Below are 17,353 nucleotides of genomic sequence, written 5' to 3' on the forward strand. Positions count from 1 at the left end.
ATTGAAAATGCACTACAATCATCAATCTTATTGCATCTCATCCTTTAGTTTACTTGAGGCAGACAATCCATATCATTTTACCTTGTTCACAAGGAAACCAGAATCACCATACTGATCGAGAATGCTACAAGACGAATCATGCACTCTCGTGTTCAAGTCCTAGGAAAATGAAATAAGAAAATCACTTCTTGCATATATGTGATTTAATCTACTTTATTTCAATATTTTAGGAATGAATCTCATTTTGCATGAAACAAATATCACAGACAAATCTTACAAATGTGTACAAATATACATACAAAAATTCCTTAATACTCTTAATTGAAAGTTCTTGTTAGGAGTATAATTTACCTATAATTCTCATACTTTAGTTCCAGGCTCAGGTGCTAGGGGACGGTGTTCCACCTGTGTTCCGTACCCCTAGGGTTCTTTGACTTTTTAAAAATAAAATACCGGGGGTAGTTTTCTATGTCATATTCACAAAGTATTACAACCGAAAAATCCTAAAGTTAAGCTAAAACTAGCCTTTACTAAAAATTCATACTATTTAATATTATCAGAGAGTTAGCTAGTTTTAGCTTAAAATTTTGGATATTTCAGTTGTAATACGCTGTGAATATGTCACAGAAAACTATTTTATTAAAAAAAGTCAAAGAATCTTTTGGGTACGGAACAAAGGGGGGGGGGGATCTGTCACCGAGCACCTGTTGTTGCTGATTGCTATTAGTTGTGTTATTTTCTGTCGTATGATTTATTATATTTTTGCGTAAAAGATAAACATTAGGCATACCTAACAATGTCATATTAATATATCACAATCTACTCTTTGCTTCAATCAAGCACTGTCGGAAATAAAATTCCTGTATAAATGTTAACACTTCTACCAATTACTTTTTATAAATGTATAAATTAATGCAATCCACTTAAGCGTTAAAAATCTTCCCAGTAGCAAATTAAATTAAAAAATATCAAGTACTATTTACAAAATAATTAATGAACATACTAGAGTGTTGTTTAAAAGTTAAAAATCATTATATTGAAATCATTTTCAATATTTTTTCTCATGTGACCGTATTCTAAAAGTTTGTTTGCTGATCAAAACAAATCTTAATCTAGAACGTACACGTATCATTTACAACACTTATTTTGACATATATGTGGTGGAATGCATATGTGTATCATGAGCATAATTTCAATACATGTATTTTTAAACATAATCATCTTATTTTATTCAAAACTGGCATCATTATTATGGCAAAAAATTGACAGCATTGCCAGCGGATACATCAAGATCTAAATTAAACGAAACAATATTTAAATTCTTTACAATAGTGGTTTTGACTCCATGATAAATAGTTTTGTTTACAACACCTAATGCAGAAAAAAACTGTTTTATTTCACATCACAGAGCAGGTTTTGCTATCTTTACTGCCGTTTTCTTGGTCTTGCTGTGCTTGTCTCTCCCTGGCCATCCTTTGGTGTTGCTCATAGTGGAAAACATCCCTGTATAAAGATTATTAGTTTATTGGTAAAGTTCTATGCAGGGGATAAAAATTGTCGATCAAGATTTTATTTTGAAAGATTCTGGCATTTTAAAACCGTAAATGTAATATCCTCTAATTTTTCTCTCCAAGATCGAGGTGTCTATAAACTTGAGTATATTGCAAGAATTTAACAGAGTGTTAGATTTTTCAACTTTCGTTTGAATCTAATATTATCTTTATCACAATCCAGAATATTCTTATCATTTTAGTGCAATTTTAATTTTAATAACTTTTTGAAATATACTTTATTTTCGCAAAATAAAATATAAAAAATGACGTCACTTCATATCACCACAGATACCTGTGTATGTAACTTGTCTCTAAAAAGTGTCAAAAACCATTAAAGGTCGTGATTTTACTTCATCAAGGGAAACACAACAATAAAACGGCCGGGGTGTGTATTACAGGGAATAAAGTGCAAGGGATGGTTAAATATCTAATTCAAGAATCGAACACGTTTCAATATTTATTTGATTTCTTCACATTAGATAACATGTTAACATTAAAATGAATTAAAGATGTTAAATGCGTGAAAAGGCATCTTATTATACTAACAAACCTCATGAAAATGTTTTTAATTATTTTAAAAAAATGTTTGAGTTTTTTTAAAATGTATTTTTCATGTTTCTATATATAGCGTTTTTAACGTATACAAAAATGGAGAACACATCAAAAGACAATATCAAAAAAAAACTTAAATGAAGTTTTTTGGATATAATTAGTCAACATTTCAACAATACAAAACTGTATGATAAAATCAGGAAAGCGTGAACTTAGTTTGTAGGTTTTGCTTTAAATGCAGGATACCTACGATTCAGCAGCGGAAGAATCTACGCTGAAAGAAATTAGGTCACTGTCATGTTAATTCACTACAACAAAGGTTTTTGAAATGAAAGTGGTGACGTCATACAATTCAATCAAAGGAGGATAATGCAAAAATATGATCATGTGTGAATGAATGTAGGTTTCATCTTCCTCTAAGATGAAATAAAATAACATACATATAGTTTTTTCTACGCTGGTGAATAATTTAAAAAGGAAAACGAAAAGTATATCGTAAATTTTCTACAAAATCTAAAATCTTCAAAAAGAAGGAAGAGACGAATTTGAGTTTAACAATTTCTTACACAACATATTGTATAAAAAAAAATTAAAAGAAGGTGAATATCATTTTCTATCAAAGAAATAGCGAATAAGAGAAAAAAAAGAATTGCATTGCACGCAAATTATGATCAAAATCAAAAAAGAAAAAGAAAGATTGCAACCCCAATTTTAAAACTATTATGTAATGTTCCTGAAAAGTAACATTACTTTTAAAAAAATCATTTTAAATTTCACACTACTTTTAGTAATAAAATAATTAATCTTTAAACTAGCGGTTAAACTTTTATGCTTCTATAGTAAAGCGTAACAAAATTCAGAACACAATAATTTGCAATACATGTACATTATTTCAAGCTGCACTACACAAATTTTCAACACATCTACATAAACGATTTGTTACATATAATAGTTAATACCGTTTTCTAGCTCGATTAAAATTGGAGCCAAAGCTGGTAAAACTAAACAAATGAAAAATATTTCGTTAATCAGAGCATGTTTTGATGATTATGATAGCATTTCAATGTTAAACCAAGAAAATAAGCCTGGTACGTATATAGGCCTATGTGTAAATGAAAAAAGACGCCTTGTTTTTCATGAGGTATAAAAATGCAAGGGTTGTGCATGATGCAGACACCATAATGCAGAAGTATTCAAATAACTAAATATTCAAGTTGCATGTACATGTAATCTGTTTGACAAATGGCTACTTACTTCATTCCCCGCGGCAATTCCGAGAAGTTTCTAAACTGCGGCCCTTTCTCAAAAGTGGGCGTGTCCACCTCGTCATCCTGTGTTCTTGCCGTGTCCGATCTGGCTGGAATGGATTGGTACAGAGGATCATCTTCTGTTGCTGTTCTTGAGCCTTAAAAAACAATAAAGTCAATTTTTCAAAGCAGGTTAGATTTTGCCATCAATTTTGTAAAACAATAAATGAAAATATAATATGGACTTTTGAGCTTGAATACTTTTGGTATCTCCATATATTTCATAACCATGATTGACAGTAATGTTAAAGTTACATTTTTTTCGAAAATAAAAGGTCCCCTGTATTTTCCCATCGCCTCAAGCCACGGTTCAGGGTCCGCACATAACTCTCCAGAATGAGAGAGAAATGTACATTTTGGCCGTGGATTGCAACGATGGTAATTCCCCCGTCTTAAGCAAGCGACAAACATCTACTTCTACCCCCCCCTTTCCCATTCAGCCATTGCGTGAAAAAATTAGGTTAAAATATACTTTAAGATTTCTCTATTTAATTCTTAATAAGGTTTATTGGCAGAACAAGATTAATGTTGGTGTAAAGTTTCTCATCCAGGACGTATAGACAGTATGACGATGGGTCTACCTAAATATAAAATCTAACCCTTCAATCTTTCTTTATTACAGAAGAAATCCACATTTTTTTTGATTTCTTAACAATTGAATTCATATAGAATTTTTCGTTCCCCTGTAATCAAAGTTTCGGGGGTACTAGTATATTGTATTTGCACTCTATTTGCACCGTCTGTCTGTCTGACGGGTTTACTTATCTGTCTGTCCGCAAAAACTTAAATCTTGCTCATATTCTCTGATTGATTGGAGATATGGCTTTTATATTTTTTTTAAAATATGTATCCCTTGTAACAAGACCTTTCTTTTGGTTTTAACATACTTAACCTCTTGAGCTTGACCTTGCTTACTTTTGCATTTTACTGAACTTTAACCTTGGCTAACTTGAGAATGCATGGAGCTAGGGCTTGTATACTTTACAAGTGTATACCTTGTGATAAGGTATTTCTTTTTTATACAAATATTTTTCACCTTTTAACCTTGACCCTTGAGATCTAATCTAGTTTAAAAAAAAAATAAACACTGGCTGTAAGTTTGAACAGCTAGGGCTAGGGTTTTCATATTTCAAAGGTGTATTTCTTTTCAAGATTATCCGTATGGTACCAACAATTTTGAGCCTTTGACCTTGAGGTTTAGTCTACTTTAAAAAAACAACTTTAACCTTGGCCATAACTTTTGAATGGTCAGTGATTGGGTCTTTGTACTCCACAAAAGTGTTTCTTATGACAAGACCTTCCTTCCTTCATGGGCACCTTTAATTTTAACCCTTTGGCCTTGATCTTCTTTAGAATAAGCTTGGCCACAACTTTTAAACAATTGCTGCTCGGATTACCATATCTCACATGTACAGGTGTTTTTCTTGTAACAATACCTTTCTTTGAGTACCATTATTTTTTTTATCTCATAACCTTGGAATTTTAATTTGCATAAAATTTACAGAGAAACTTTAACCTTTGTCATAAGCTGCCATATGATGAGCATCATAATTTCATATACAAATCTAATTCCTCCTAGCTGCACTTAGAATTTTCCTAATTTTGTTGTTGATTGGTCTCAGAATTAAAGTTTGTCTTGATCTTAATATTGGTAAATTAATAATTCTAAGTGAATATATTGGTAAGTTAATAATTCTAAGTGAAATTTATATACTTTCCAAAAAAACTGTGAATGATACAAAACTGAGCTTTCAACATCAAGAAAAGCAAAAACTAGATATTGATATGCATTGCAAGATTTACATTTGATTATAAATGTAATATTCTTTAACAATATTAGTATTTTACAATACTAAAATGATCATATGGTTAATTGACTAAATTTTCTACTTCATATGGTATAAATATACCATAAAAATCAGATTGTAGAAATAAAGAATCGTATGCTTGAATGTGTTAACTTTTCTTTATAAATAGTAAAAGATTATTGTTTTTTCAAGCATTCAACAAATGCCATATAATATTGTATTTATCAATGTTGACTCATCTTCTAAAAAAAAAAATTGATTTTTATACATATTTACCATACTATGCAAGGCATAGTAAACAATCTAAAATATTAGTAACTAAAAGAGAACTCCACATATAAACCATGCTTTTTTTTAATGTATAAGCAGAAATTTACAACAACTGGAAAAAATTGGACACATAAGTTAATTTAGCAGAAAGCTGCTTTCCTTCAATGTTGAGGTCATCTAGTAGAACAAAGGTAACAAAAGATAACAAAGATGAACTCAACCAATGTTTCAAACAAAATGAATGTTATGATTAGTCTGTATTCCTAAATGTTTCACCCAGGCTTTTTTCATGGTCACTGTAGGCTGTCTAGTTACTTGGGAATGAAACTGCATTCCAGAAAATTTAATTTGGTCATGCGTTTATTCAAAAATGTAGGTAATTTCCAACATCCAGATCATGTCTGGAAAAATCCATCTCTAGATGCATCATCTATGCAAGTTTGGTCCAAGGCTAGTTACTTAATTGGCAATGGATTTGCTTCTTAAAATTTTCTCAAGGTGAGCAAAAATAAAATGTTTTTCAAGCAAATCACAAAATATACAGACTGATACTAATTAAGTTATTTTTACACTCTTTTATCCAATGTACATAGTATAAGACAGTGCTCTGTTAAAATTCACCATCCCCAATGTAACTATTAAAGGTATATAGAAAGAGAAGATGGGATACATATATCAGAGTGCTCAGAAACGACACAAAAGATTCAGGGTGAAGATTCAGACTGTTAAATAAATTCTTTTCTAAAACACGATTATAATAATTTAATGTTTAGTAAAGTTAATCAAAGTTTGTTTTCCTGATACATCTCTTTTAATGTTCAAATGTTCATTTTTGCTATAAATTAAAAGATTGGTTATAAATATACAATTTTAATTTATCAACTCAATCAAAATCAAAATTAAAATAGCAAAATAAAAAAAACTCAGCGTAATGAATTAAACAATTTTATTTATAGTAAGCATATATATTTACCACGTACTGTATACAGAGGTTGTTTATCGATCTCCAATGTTATTTTGTTTGCATGGTATTTTCATCCAATTACGCTTAAAAAATTTAAATTTAGCCAGTTTTATTTTCAAGAGAAGGTCCCATGATTCTCTACATTATAAGGGTAAAAGGACAAAAAATTTCCTGTGTAACAGTTTTGAACTTTGGTTTTAAAAGCTACAGAAGAACAAAGCATTTAAGTGCAAGTTTTACTTATGAACAATATATTAGTAATACAAAACTCTAATGCATAAACCAAATCCGTGAGGTTAGATCACAACAAAATGCCAGATATTGAATACAGCTATAAAGACAAAAAAAGATAAACAAAGAAGAAAATGACAAAATCTAAGCAACATATACAAAGAGATATATTACAATTAAAATATATGGAGAACATTGAAGCAATTATTTAATACATAGAAACAAATACACACATGCATACATCCACTGGTTGTTACTTTCAAAATGCCCCAATAGCTGTAACTATGTTATTGAGTTTCATGGAAATACCCTAAGAGCCAAGATATTCCTCTAAAATATGAAAGTTCATAAGTAATTCACTTGACTTTTTAAAGGACTTGAACCTGGATGGGCTAAATATTATTCTTGGCTCTCAAGTGGAGATACAAAAAGAAAGCAATGCAATTGTAGCTAAGCAAAAAAGACAAAGATTGGTGTATATGGGAGATTTTTCTAGCATTTGGAATGCTGACTAGCTGTTATGTCACAAATCTATTCTACAGGATACATGGCTACATAGAGGAACTTGTGTTTCTGTGAGTGCATAATACCTTGCATTGACCCCATTTCTATTTCATGATAGGTCCCACTAGCCTCCAAGCCCTCATTTCCCCTAGCAGATGATTTCTGATGATCATCTTCACTGCCATCATCATCATCATCATCACTTTCTTCTGAACTACTGGAGCTATCAGCCTGATCACTCAAGAAATTAGGATGTGAGCTATGTTCAGAGTGCCTGACAAATCTCTCACCTCCTGACTTGGGTGATCCTGTATGCTCTATGTCAGCGTAGTGGAGTTTTTTGTCCTGCACCCTCTGTGGTGTCTCGTAGGTCCCTCCCAGGAGTTTGGTCTGGGGAGGGGACTGGGTTGGAAGAGGGGGAGCTTCATCTTCAGAGCTGTCAGAAAAAGAAGCAATACAAGTACAAGAAAAACTAACTCAAGTATAAAAGGAAGATTTTAAAATTATACTTTGGATGGCTTAAAGATTTACAATTGGACTTCAGTATCTCAAACACTGTTATCTTGAAAAACGTGTATTCATGTATATCAAAGTGATTTCAAAATTCCGATCTCTTTTATTTTCAGTATATCATGGAATCCTAAGATATCTTGGCTTTTTTTTTGGTCCCATTGAGAATGAGATAACAAGGTCCGACTGTTCGTTTGAAGACAATTACTAGTATTTACTATAATCTAAATACCTTTCACTTTCCTCTTTAGCTTGCTTTGGTTTTGTCTTATCTCTGGTGTTCTAAAATTAGATAAAATTCTAAATTATTCATTTAAGAAATTGACCTACATAATACACCAAAACCTCAGACTCTAGAACAATGCATGACTAACACTTGATTTTATGGATGAACTAAGTACAATGTACTTATTGTGTTTACCTTTTGTGATACATCTGAGTCACTGTCTGAAAAATAAAAAAAAATATCAATTAGGAATGAAAACTTGCAAACTTTTTTGTATTGCAGCAATTAGTTATATGTGCATTTTGTAATCTACTTACCATGTTTATCTAACTGTTTCTTCAAGGCCTCCGTAAAAGCCTTTTTATCATCCTCTTCATCATTCACTGCTGTGTCATCTGATGATTCCGATGAAGATTCAGATGATGAGTCAGATGAGGAATCAGATGATTGGTTGTGAAGACCTTGGATCTGAGCCATCTTTGTACTCTGTCTTCTATTGGTATTCATCACACTAAAATCATCAATTTAAAGATGAAAAGAACTGACAGATAGACAGACAGACAGAGAGAATGACAGAGTGAAAACTACAGGGAACCTGAAAAGCTTGCAAAGATCTATAATCAAACTAAATGCTTCATAGTGTTTAAGGTGGACCAACCCTCTGATAAGAGGGATAACTTTCTACGTTAAAAAAATCCTAAGATTGCTTACAGTTTATCTAACCAGAGTTTAATAATTGAAACCATGGTGTAGTTAATTGCATCAAAACCCACTTTGTGATTGTTGTATTGTATTAAGAAATCTATAAACTCTGAATGGAATAGTCTCTAAATCTGGAGGTAAAGATATCTGACCTTGACCTCCCAGTACTGCTTCTGCTGGCTCTTCCCTGCATAGTTTCTGCCATCTCTGTCTTGTGGATGGTCTTGTCAATATCAGAGTTGTCTTCCTCTTCTTCTTCTTCAGAATCCCCCGAACCTTCTTCTTCAGAATCCCCCGTACCTTCTTCTTTCTCGGATTCTATCTCCATCATTGAGTTCCGTGTGCTGGATCGGATACTTTCCGTTATAATGGTATCCTTACTGAGCCCTCTGGCTACCTTTTCATATCTCAGGGAGGAACCTTTCCTGCCAACTGGTACAAACCTGTCAAAGAATGACATTTACTTATTATTATAATAAATATAAATATATATACCGGGTATTCTGAATTTAATGCAGTCAACCAAACAATAAACTTAAGTTATGACTAGGAAATATAATTAACTTAAAAAAACAATTTTTTTTTTGAAAATATTTACGTCACATGCATTTCAAGCCATTCAAAAAAAATTATAATACATTTATATGCTTATCTGTTAACTTATGAATATAATACAAATGTTGATTAACTGATGAGCAAGTTTAATTTTGCATGTGTTAATTTAGCTTGTTTACAGCCTTCTATTCATTTCAAATTAGCAACTGAATTGATAACTCAAACTTAATGTATTTTTGGTCTCTATGGTTTATCATTAGATTTAGCAGATATAATTTGGGCAAATCTTTTTCCATTTATATAGCATGCACTGTTATTCTGTACTTATGTATGATAGAAACATGAAATCTTTCTTCTAATATGATACCAACTAACAAAATAAGCATCTCATGCATCAAATAAGCTTTTCTTTCTGGCAACCCAGGTATAAACAAAAATACTTCTATTTAACAATTTTATCTTGGTCATTCGTTAAATTTCAAAAATAGGGCAAATTGATATTTCTGCCAAAATTACTAGCTGCATATGGGTGTAAGCTTTACAAAGGAATTTCTATTTTTTTTAAATAATGCAGAAATCCCTGGCATGCTTATCAAACATTGACTGCATGGAGATACATGAATACTACTTAAAAAAATAATTATTTGGCAATATCCATAGCTCTATTAAAATCCCGCCACTCAAGAAAGCATGTTTCAGTCAGGTTAAGTATTCACATTTCAAATTCGGACAGCTCCTCTGCCAGGAAGGATAACTCTTAAACTTAGATTTTTCAATTTTATTCAAAAAGTCTCAAAATGAATTTGAAAATTTTCATTATCCTGTGGAATCATTTAAACTCATAGGAGGGGTGGGGTGTTTAATTTAGAAAATGAACAATTTCTTGGTGCCATATTTTTAAGCATAAAATCTCAACATTAAAGCTATATAGATTACAGGTCAATATTCATTTTTGGTTATGAATTCCATATATGGCTCAATATTGATAAAAACCATAAAAAACAGTGAACCAATATGGTCAAAACATAATGATTCCACAGTTTTTTTTTAAACAAAATTGATAGTAGTAAAATATTTACCCATAGCTGACACGTTTTGATTTCCTATTTAAAATATCAAGGATAAGATAGATCATACATCAGTTTTAATCCTTAGGCTAATAATTCATAAGACAAAAAGACCCTCTTAAATACCTTAAGTTTTGTATTAATTAACACAATAAATCAATTAAAAACTAAGGATTTTATTGACTATACATGTGTGTAATACTTATACATTGTATATAATATGCAGTATTGATAAGCAATTTAGAATATTAAAATATTCTAAATTGCTTATCAATACTGCATGTGGTTGAAATTATATATTAGTTTTGGACAAGTTAAAATGTGAACTAAAGATAATTAACCTCTAGCTTTTTAGTTTTACGTAAAATTGTATAATAATATTGCATAAAGGAACAAACCATGGTTTAGAAGTTCTTTGTTTGATTAACAAAAATCAGTTTCCATGAGAAAAACTGGAGAAAATATTCAGTGGTTTTAAATATCTGGAGATTTTAGTTTTACTCAAAAACAGCAAACTAAAAATTGTTAAACTTGATAAATCTCATTCTTAATTACTTTTATGTGAATCATTGTTATTAAAATTATATCAAAGGATTTCCACTTGATTTCTACTAGATGTACCATGCAGTCTACAAAGTTATTCAATAATTAATAATTAGTTAATTTTCATTCTGCAAATTGGCAAGCATAACAAACCTGAAGGCTTCTTGTCTTATTTCATCACTGTGAAGAAATATTCAGATTTTCAAATACAATATTAGAAACATTTTAGAATAGAGGGAATAGAGGCTGAAAATAAAGGATTAGAATTATGGATGGACCTATTTAAAGGATATGATTTCAAAATAAAATGCTACACTGCATTGTTCAAAAGGGGTGTTTCAAAGCACACAGACAGACTAATTCTAAAGGAAACATTGTGTTTCTTCTACAGATGCTAATGAAACAAAAAGCACATGGAAACTGGAAATAATACTGGAGATAAAGACAAATCCAAGTACCAGTATATGTTTGTCAAAAATAAGACAAATTTTAAATATTTAAACAAAAAGATTATTCATATCTCTTAGAACCAAATCATACTTCAGAATCTACTTTATGTTTGAAGCTTAAAAAAAGATTTAATTTAAAACAAGAGGTCCATGGGCTTTAACAGTTACCTGGGAATCACAATTTTTTGCTTTATTAACTTCATTATATTAAATTTTCTAAAAAAAACTTAAAGAGTCCTTATTAGGCCCAAAGGGAAAGATTAAGTCAGAGCTGAATTTACATTAGCAGGCAATATTTCCATAATTTGGCATTTTTAACCAAATGTCGCAGAGGATGTATTTTTAAAATTTAATTTAAAAAAAACATAATGCAAATAATTATTCCTTGACTTGACTCTGTACTAGATTATAATTACTTCAAATGAATTTTACATTTGTAACCAAAAGTATTGTCAAAAAACAAATATCTCCATTCATATTGTCCATATATCAATGCTTTGCAAACCTTTGTGGTCATGCATGGATCAGCACTGTTCTAATACATTCAAGAAATAAAGCATGTTCAAAACTGAATAAAAAGTAAACAATGTGATTTCAGCCACAAAAAGTTGGTGAATAATATCAATTAATTAAGCCATTAATTGTCTTACTTCTGTGGAATGCTAATTCTGAAAAATGAATGTGCTTTATAATTTTAGAAAATTTAAGAACACAAAGCAGAGTCAATCTAATTAAAATTAGACATTAAATCCTCTCATATACTTGCTACACTAACATCTAACAACATCCCATAGAGGGTCACATTAGAGTTCAAATTCTATCAACCAATCAAATCGTCGCCTGCAAAATTGTCATATATTTGTTGAAGCGAATAAGTCAAGAGCTAGCTGTTCCAAATTTGACCTCTGACATGACCCTCTATGGGATGTTGTTAGATGTAAGTGTAGTGAGTATACCAGCAGATCTAACACCTAATTTTAATTAGACTGAAGCAGAATAAACATCATCTAAATTATTACACTAAAGTTTCTGTCTTGCTTAAGCTAAAGACCTTTACATGGTGTATAATGGTTTTTTTTTTTTCCTGGTGTATTTCAGTGAGAATTCAGTCCTCTAAATGCATTTATATGTAGCATTTAATACTTTGATTTTTATTTTTTGTTGCCTCTTATATTTTTTTTGATTTTGAATTGAATCAATACAAGTTAAAATTTATTGTAATAAATCAATGGTCGGCAATTACTAATCAGTACGTAATTAGTGTATGTACATGTGTTGTTCTCTAGCTCTAATATTATGTTAGTGAAGAAGTGAAGAAATTTATTAAAATAATTATTATATTCAGAGCAAGCAGAAAGTTTCTTTAGATTATGTTTATATAAGATTACCTTTGATGCCTGCGGGGGGATCCCATGGGAGTGGAGCTGGCTTTCACTGGAATGGCCACCTCTTTCTTTATGAGAGGTTCATGTACCGGTGTTCTGCTAACCCCAGTCTCAGTGCGGTTTGCCTTAAAATAGATAAGTATAGCTATAATACAGATTATTATACTTCTGTTAAAATGTTTCCTATATAAAGTTAAGAAGGTAAAATAACTATCTTTTATAGTTCACACATAGCAAAGCTATACCCCAGGGTATAGTTTTTGCTATCCACCCTCAGAAAATTTTCATGCAATTTTTGCCTCCAATTTTGATTTGCAGCGATAAATCTATTGACTGATGATGTCATAATGACTTCAGTAGCATTGTGATGTCATCAGGATTTCAGATTATTCTTGCAGTATTATCTTACTCCAAAAAATTAAAACCTCAGAAATTATTACACATCAGTATAATAAAACGTTTATCCACTGGTTGTGCGTGGGATAGCACTTTTATCAAACCCTTGACAGGGACTATTCCCTGTCGCGGGTTTGATAAAAGAGCTATCCCACTCACAACCAGTGGATAAGTGTATATTGAAACCTAAACTGGGTCAAATTTAAACTTTATTATACATCTTAGTTTCACTCCATGAATAAAGATTTCTTGAGGTTAAAATAGAGTTAAGTTTTTCAAACACTAGCAAGCAATACATTTCATTTTATTTCCGAAAAAGATATAAATCCCACACTCCATACTTTATACTTTACTTTAAACTTTATAAACCACTCTTCTCACCCTAACAGGTGGTGCGGTCTCCTTCTTGACCTGTGTCTGTAGAGCCAGGGTTATCTTGGCTACAATGCGGTTCTGGGCCACCGTGTTGGAAGGTTCGGAGGACGCCACCAGGGTCAGGGCTTTCTGAAAGTACTCCACGGCTTTCTTGATGTTATTCTGGTTAAAAGCCACTGCCCCCAGTCCTTCACTGACCTGCCACTGCGTTCTCTTGTCACCTGTTACATTGATGGTGAAATCATGTGTTAAGCTTTAATGCACGTGCAACCTTTTTTGCATGTATTTAATGCATGTATTTTCCCTCATACTTTTTTTCAATGATTAAATAAAAAAAACTTGACTTTGTGAAATGGTTAATTTTTTTCAAATAATAGTCAGAAAATTTCAAATACTCAGATTTTCAATTAGTAATAACTAAGGAGATCAAGGAAATCAGAAAAACAGCTTTGTTTTCCACATCATCTAATTACCAGAATCCTTGGCTGCCTGTAGAGCATGTAAAAAGGCCTCTCCTGCATTGGCTATGTCTCCAAGCTGACTGTAGGCAAAAGCCATGTTGGCGAAACACTGTCCTTGGCTATTTCTGTTACGTAATCGAGCTACAACAAATACAACAATAGCATAAATCATACTCTGGAAAACTCAAACAGTAATGTAAATTTACACTAATTTAGTGTCATTAATTTTCACAACAATAAACTTTATTTCAGGAATATGAACTTAATTACAAGTCAGCTAGCATTTTAACAAAACAAAAGCAAGATTGCATGCATACGAGGGGTTATCAAAACGTTCGTGGACTTAGGCTATAAAATTAGTACGATGTAGTCTGTGCTTTCAAAATTTATATGGAACATAAAACAACAAAAAATAAAGAAATGTTAAAAATTTTAGTGTGATATGTTCATTATTTGCCAAATTATTATAAAATGAAAACGACAATATATGATCACCCGGTGTTGTCGTCGTTTATTTTCATGACGTCCGATAACGTCATTGTTTTTTCAATGTCCGCTTCTACCTCATACACTTTTTTTATGAGATTCCCTGGAGCTGAGTAAAGACTTAGACCCGCCTTGTTTATATGACTTTACAATGTCATGAACAGTGGCCTTCAATGAATATAATATTCCAAATGGATTAATACATTGGGAGAGATCCGTGCTTGATTGTGCCAGCATATTTTGCTTTTGGGAGTTCAATATCTACATTACATAATCAACATAATTTTTTGACGTGATTGATTTTTTCACACCATGACTGCAAATCGACATTGTATCACTTTTCTCTCTGAATCTCTTTTGACATTAAAAGACAAGTACTCTGGATGCATATTATTTCTCTGTAGCCAGTTTCAACATATTTTAGGTCTATACATGTACCAGTTTTTTCAGGGGCAAAACTTTATAGAATGTTGGAAATGGAAACCCCTACCCCCTTTTGATGTCATTTTCAATGCCTCATTTGTTTGGACATTCTGAGTAAAATTTATGATAAAATTTCATAGAACTTCCAGAATGAAGTGAAAATTTCATATTTTATGGAACAATTGTGTCCCAACAAATACCTGAATTAATGGGATTTTTGGATGTCAGATGATCATATCAAAAGAGTTTTTCTCAGTTACACATAGGTCGCAAAAACGTCGTGTTCGAGGTTGCACCGCCTGGACATACCATTGCTTACAAAAACATTACTAATTTATTAAAAAATAAAATTTATGATTTATGGTTTATTCTTTAGATAGAAAAGATGATGCTAACTAGATATTTTAAAATTCATTGATGTGCCTAAAGCGGTTTTAATTTTGTGACGCTAGTCCACGAACTTTTTAATAACCCCTGTTATTCTTTCATGATTCTTTGAAGAAAAAAAATGTCATAATTCTAACATGATTTTCCTTTTGTTTTCCACAAAAATCTTAGCATTTGAATAACTGGAAAAATGTAATTATTACATATTTCATGCCAATGTAATATAATTATATTTTATGGATGATGCTTGACAGTTGTTTTGCCAAACACAGTAACATTGCGAGGATTGATTTGATGAAAAATATTGATAATCACTTTAAGATTTATACACCTTACATACCATACATATCCCCAGCCTTCTCGTGGTACTCTACAGCTTTCTGATAGTTCCCCAAAAAGTTGTATGTAGCTCCAAGATTCTGGAGAAGTACCGCCATCTGCTTCTCATCCCCTTCTGGGCCCTCCACCATTGGTAAAGCCAACTCAAAACACGAAACTGCCTGATCATATTTCTGTCTCTGAGTAAATATCAGTCCTAGGTCATTGTAGATGGTGCCTAGAATGTATAATAAACATACTGTGAGTATTATACATCTCAAAATCATTTGAATTGGATAAAGCTGTTGGGAGTAGGGGAGTTGAATAGAGGTAAATAACAGTGATAGCATTTTGATACCTAATGATTTACTTGTGTACAATTCATTTATTAAACAAGCATAAAAAGAAGTCTCTACTTTGATATAAAATTGTTAAGTTAAACATCACCAAGGAAATAAAGACAGTTAGGGAAATGAAAAACTAACCTAGATTGACAGAGGGGCCACATTTTTCTGCCAGTTTCAGACACTCCTCTGCTGTTTTCTCAGCCTCTTCAGCCAGGGCATTGGCAAACTGTTGGTTGGCCTTCTCAGTCATCGCCCACAACTGCTTAGATGGATTGTTCAAAATTTCATAGGTCTGGGCCAACTGCTCAAAAGTTTCTGTAGTAAATTTGTTTCTGGTTTTTAGATACAGCTGACCTAATTTCTCCAGTGTTTCTGCCTCCATTTGGACATTATCCCTCTCTATTTTATACTCCTCCAAAGCCTTTTTATAACTTCTGACAGCTTCCTCTGTATTCCCCGTCATCTCATGTCCCAGTCCCAGGTTAAAGTACAGGTCCCCATTAGACCTCCCTTCCCTGGCATTATCTGGAGGCAATGCTTTATTGAGGAGTTCAATCCCTTTCTTTCCATCTCCAAGAGCAATGTAAACGGCACCTAAATTAAACGCACAGGCTCTCTCAGTGTAACTGTCATCATCTAGTTCTTTTGAACGTTTGTATGCATACTTGAATGATTCTAGAGCTCTTTCTAGATGGTTGTTTTGCAGATCTTGTGTTCCAAGCTTGGAGAATTTTTCTATTTCAGCAGCAGGGTTTAACATCCTGTGATCCATCTTCATTTTTCAGAAAAGAAAACACACCTAGTAACTGAAAATAGATAAATATGAGTATTGATTTTAAAAGTTTTCTTTTGCTAACTCAGTGTTTTGAATTTCATAGCAGACAGTGTCAAGTTATATGAACTTGGCTGTCAACAAAGTGAGGACAGTGTCATTTTTGTTATTTTGAATGATTATTTTAAATTATTAGATATACCTGTTGGATATCTAAATAGGCATTTAAAAAATCCTGCTTTAAAATAATCTATTAGGGTTTACTTAAACTCAAATTATGTCAATCTAACTTATTGTTATACAGTTAGTGAGTTACAGTTGTGCAAAGCGCACTTATACCGTTGTGGTGTCATAAATCTAGAGAAGGTTAACACTAAAGTTAAACTGTTCCTTAGATTTTGCATCATGAAAGGACATGCAGGTACCTTTTTCAAAAGTGAAAACCAGTATTAAAGCCAAGGCCAAGGGACGTGCATGGCACTTTGCATCGGGCACCTGCCAATATCCGACAAGAACGCCGTGATCCAGATATATTCTTGGATAAACTGAATTTTTTAGGAATATCCCCATTAAAATGCCATAAAATGCCCCCTTTTCTTTAGAAAGCCAATTTGCAAAAATATATTATTTACCTTTGACGAGGAATGGAAGGGACTCCGTCAGCCATATTGTTTTGGATAGTTTCATGGCAACATATTTAGAATTTTGAACCCGATGAGAATTAGTGATAGTCATGATAGTCATAATTAATACAGGTGTAGT

General features: G+C 32.0%; 1 protein-coding gene across 12 annotated transcripts; it reads right to left on the reverse strand.

Annotated features, from left to right (window-relative positions):
* Positions 1 to 185: 185 nt before the first annotated feature.
* On the reverse strand, positions 186 to 17,275 carry LOC134240868 (tetratricopeptide repeat protein 24-like). 12 transcript variants are annotated; one of them, XM_062722962.1, is made up of 17 exons: positions 17,224 to 17,275; positions 15,958 to 16,625; positions 15,495 to 15,710; positions 13,871 to 13,999; positions 13,404 to 13,618; positions 12,630 to 12,751; positions 11,892 to 11,909; positions 10,946 to 10,972; positions 10,262 to 10,285; positions 8,780 to 9,070; positions 8,243 to 8,436; positions 8,121 to 8,146; positions 7,932 to 7,981; positions 7,276 to 7,625; positions 3,360 to 3,510; positions 2,356 to 2,379; positions 186 to 1,503 (listed from the first exon to the last, which is right to left on the reverse strand). In XM_062722962.1, exons 2-17 carry the CDS (start codon positions 16,595 to 16,597, stop codon positions 1,398 to 1,400), a joined length of 2,583 nt encoding a protein of 860 aa, XP_062578946.1. In that variant the 5' UTR covers positions 16,598 to 16,625; positions 17,224 to 17,275; the 3' UTR covers positions 186 to 1,397. The 12 variants fall into 12 exon arrangements, with proteins under 12 accessions (XP_062578946.1, XP_062578945.1, XP_062578955.1 ...); XM_062722961.1 differs by having other exon boundaries at positions 8,786 to 9,070; positions 13,392 to 13,618; XM_062722971.1 differs by having other exon boundaries at positions 7,480 to 7,625; positions 13,392 to 13,618.
* Positions 17,276 to 17,353: the final 78 nt, after the last annotated feature.

This window comes from Saccostrea cucullata, unplaced genomic scaffold, assembly GCF_032062105.1.
Source record: "Saccostrea cucullata isolate Sc308-1 unplaced genomic scaffold, CSIRO_AGI_Scuc_v1 ctg247, whole genome shotgun sequence".
Lineage (NCBI taxonomy): Eukaryota > Metazoa > Mollusca > Bivalvia > Ostreida > Ostreidae > Saccostrea > Saccostrea cuccullata.

Excerpts from the sequence above, each read along its gene's own strand:
- LOC134240868 (XM_062722960.1), bottom strand. The coding sequence starts at position 16,597 with ATGAAGATGGATCACAGGATGTTAAACCCTGCTGCTGAAATAGAAAAA. Across the intron at positions 14,000-15,494 it reads GAAGGCTGGGGATATGTATG|CTCGATTACGTAACAGAAAT; the intron begins GTATGTAAGGTG and ends TATTTGTTGTAG. Across the intron at positions 3,511-7,275 it reads AGAAATGGGGTCAATGCAAG|GCTCAAGAACAGCAACAGAA; the intron begins GTATTATGCACT and ends TTGTTTTTTAAG.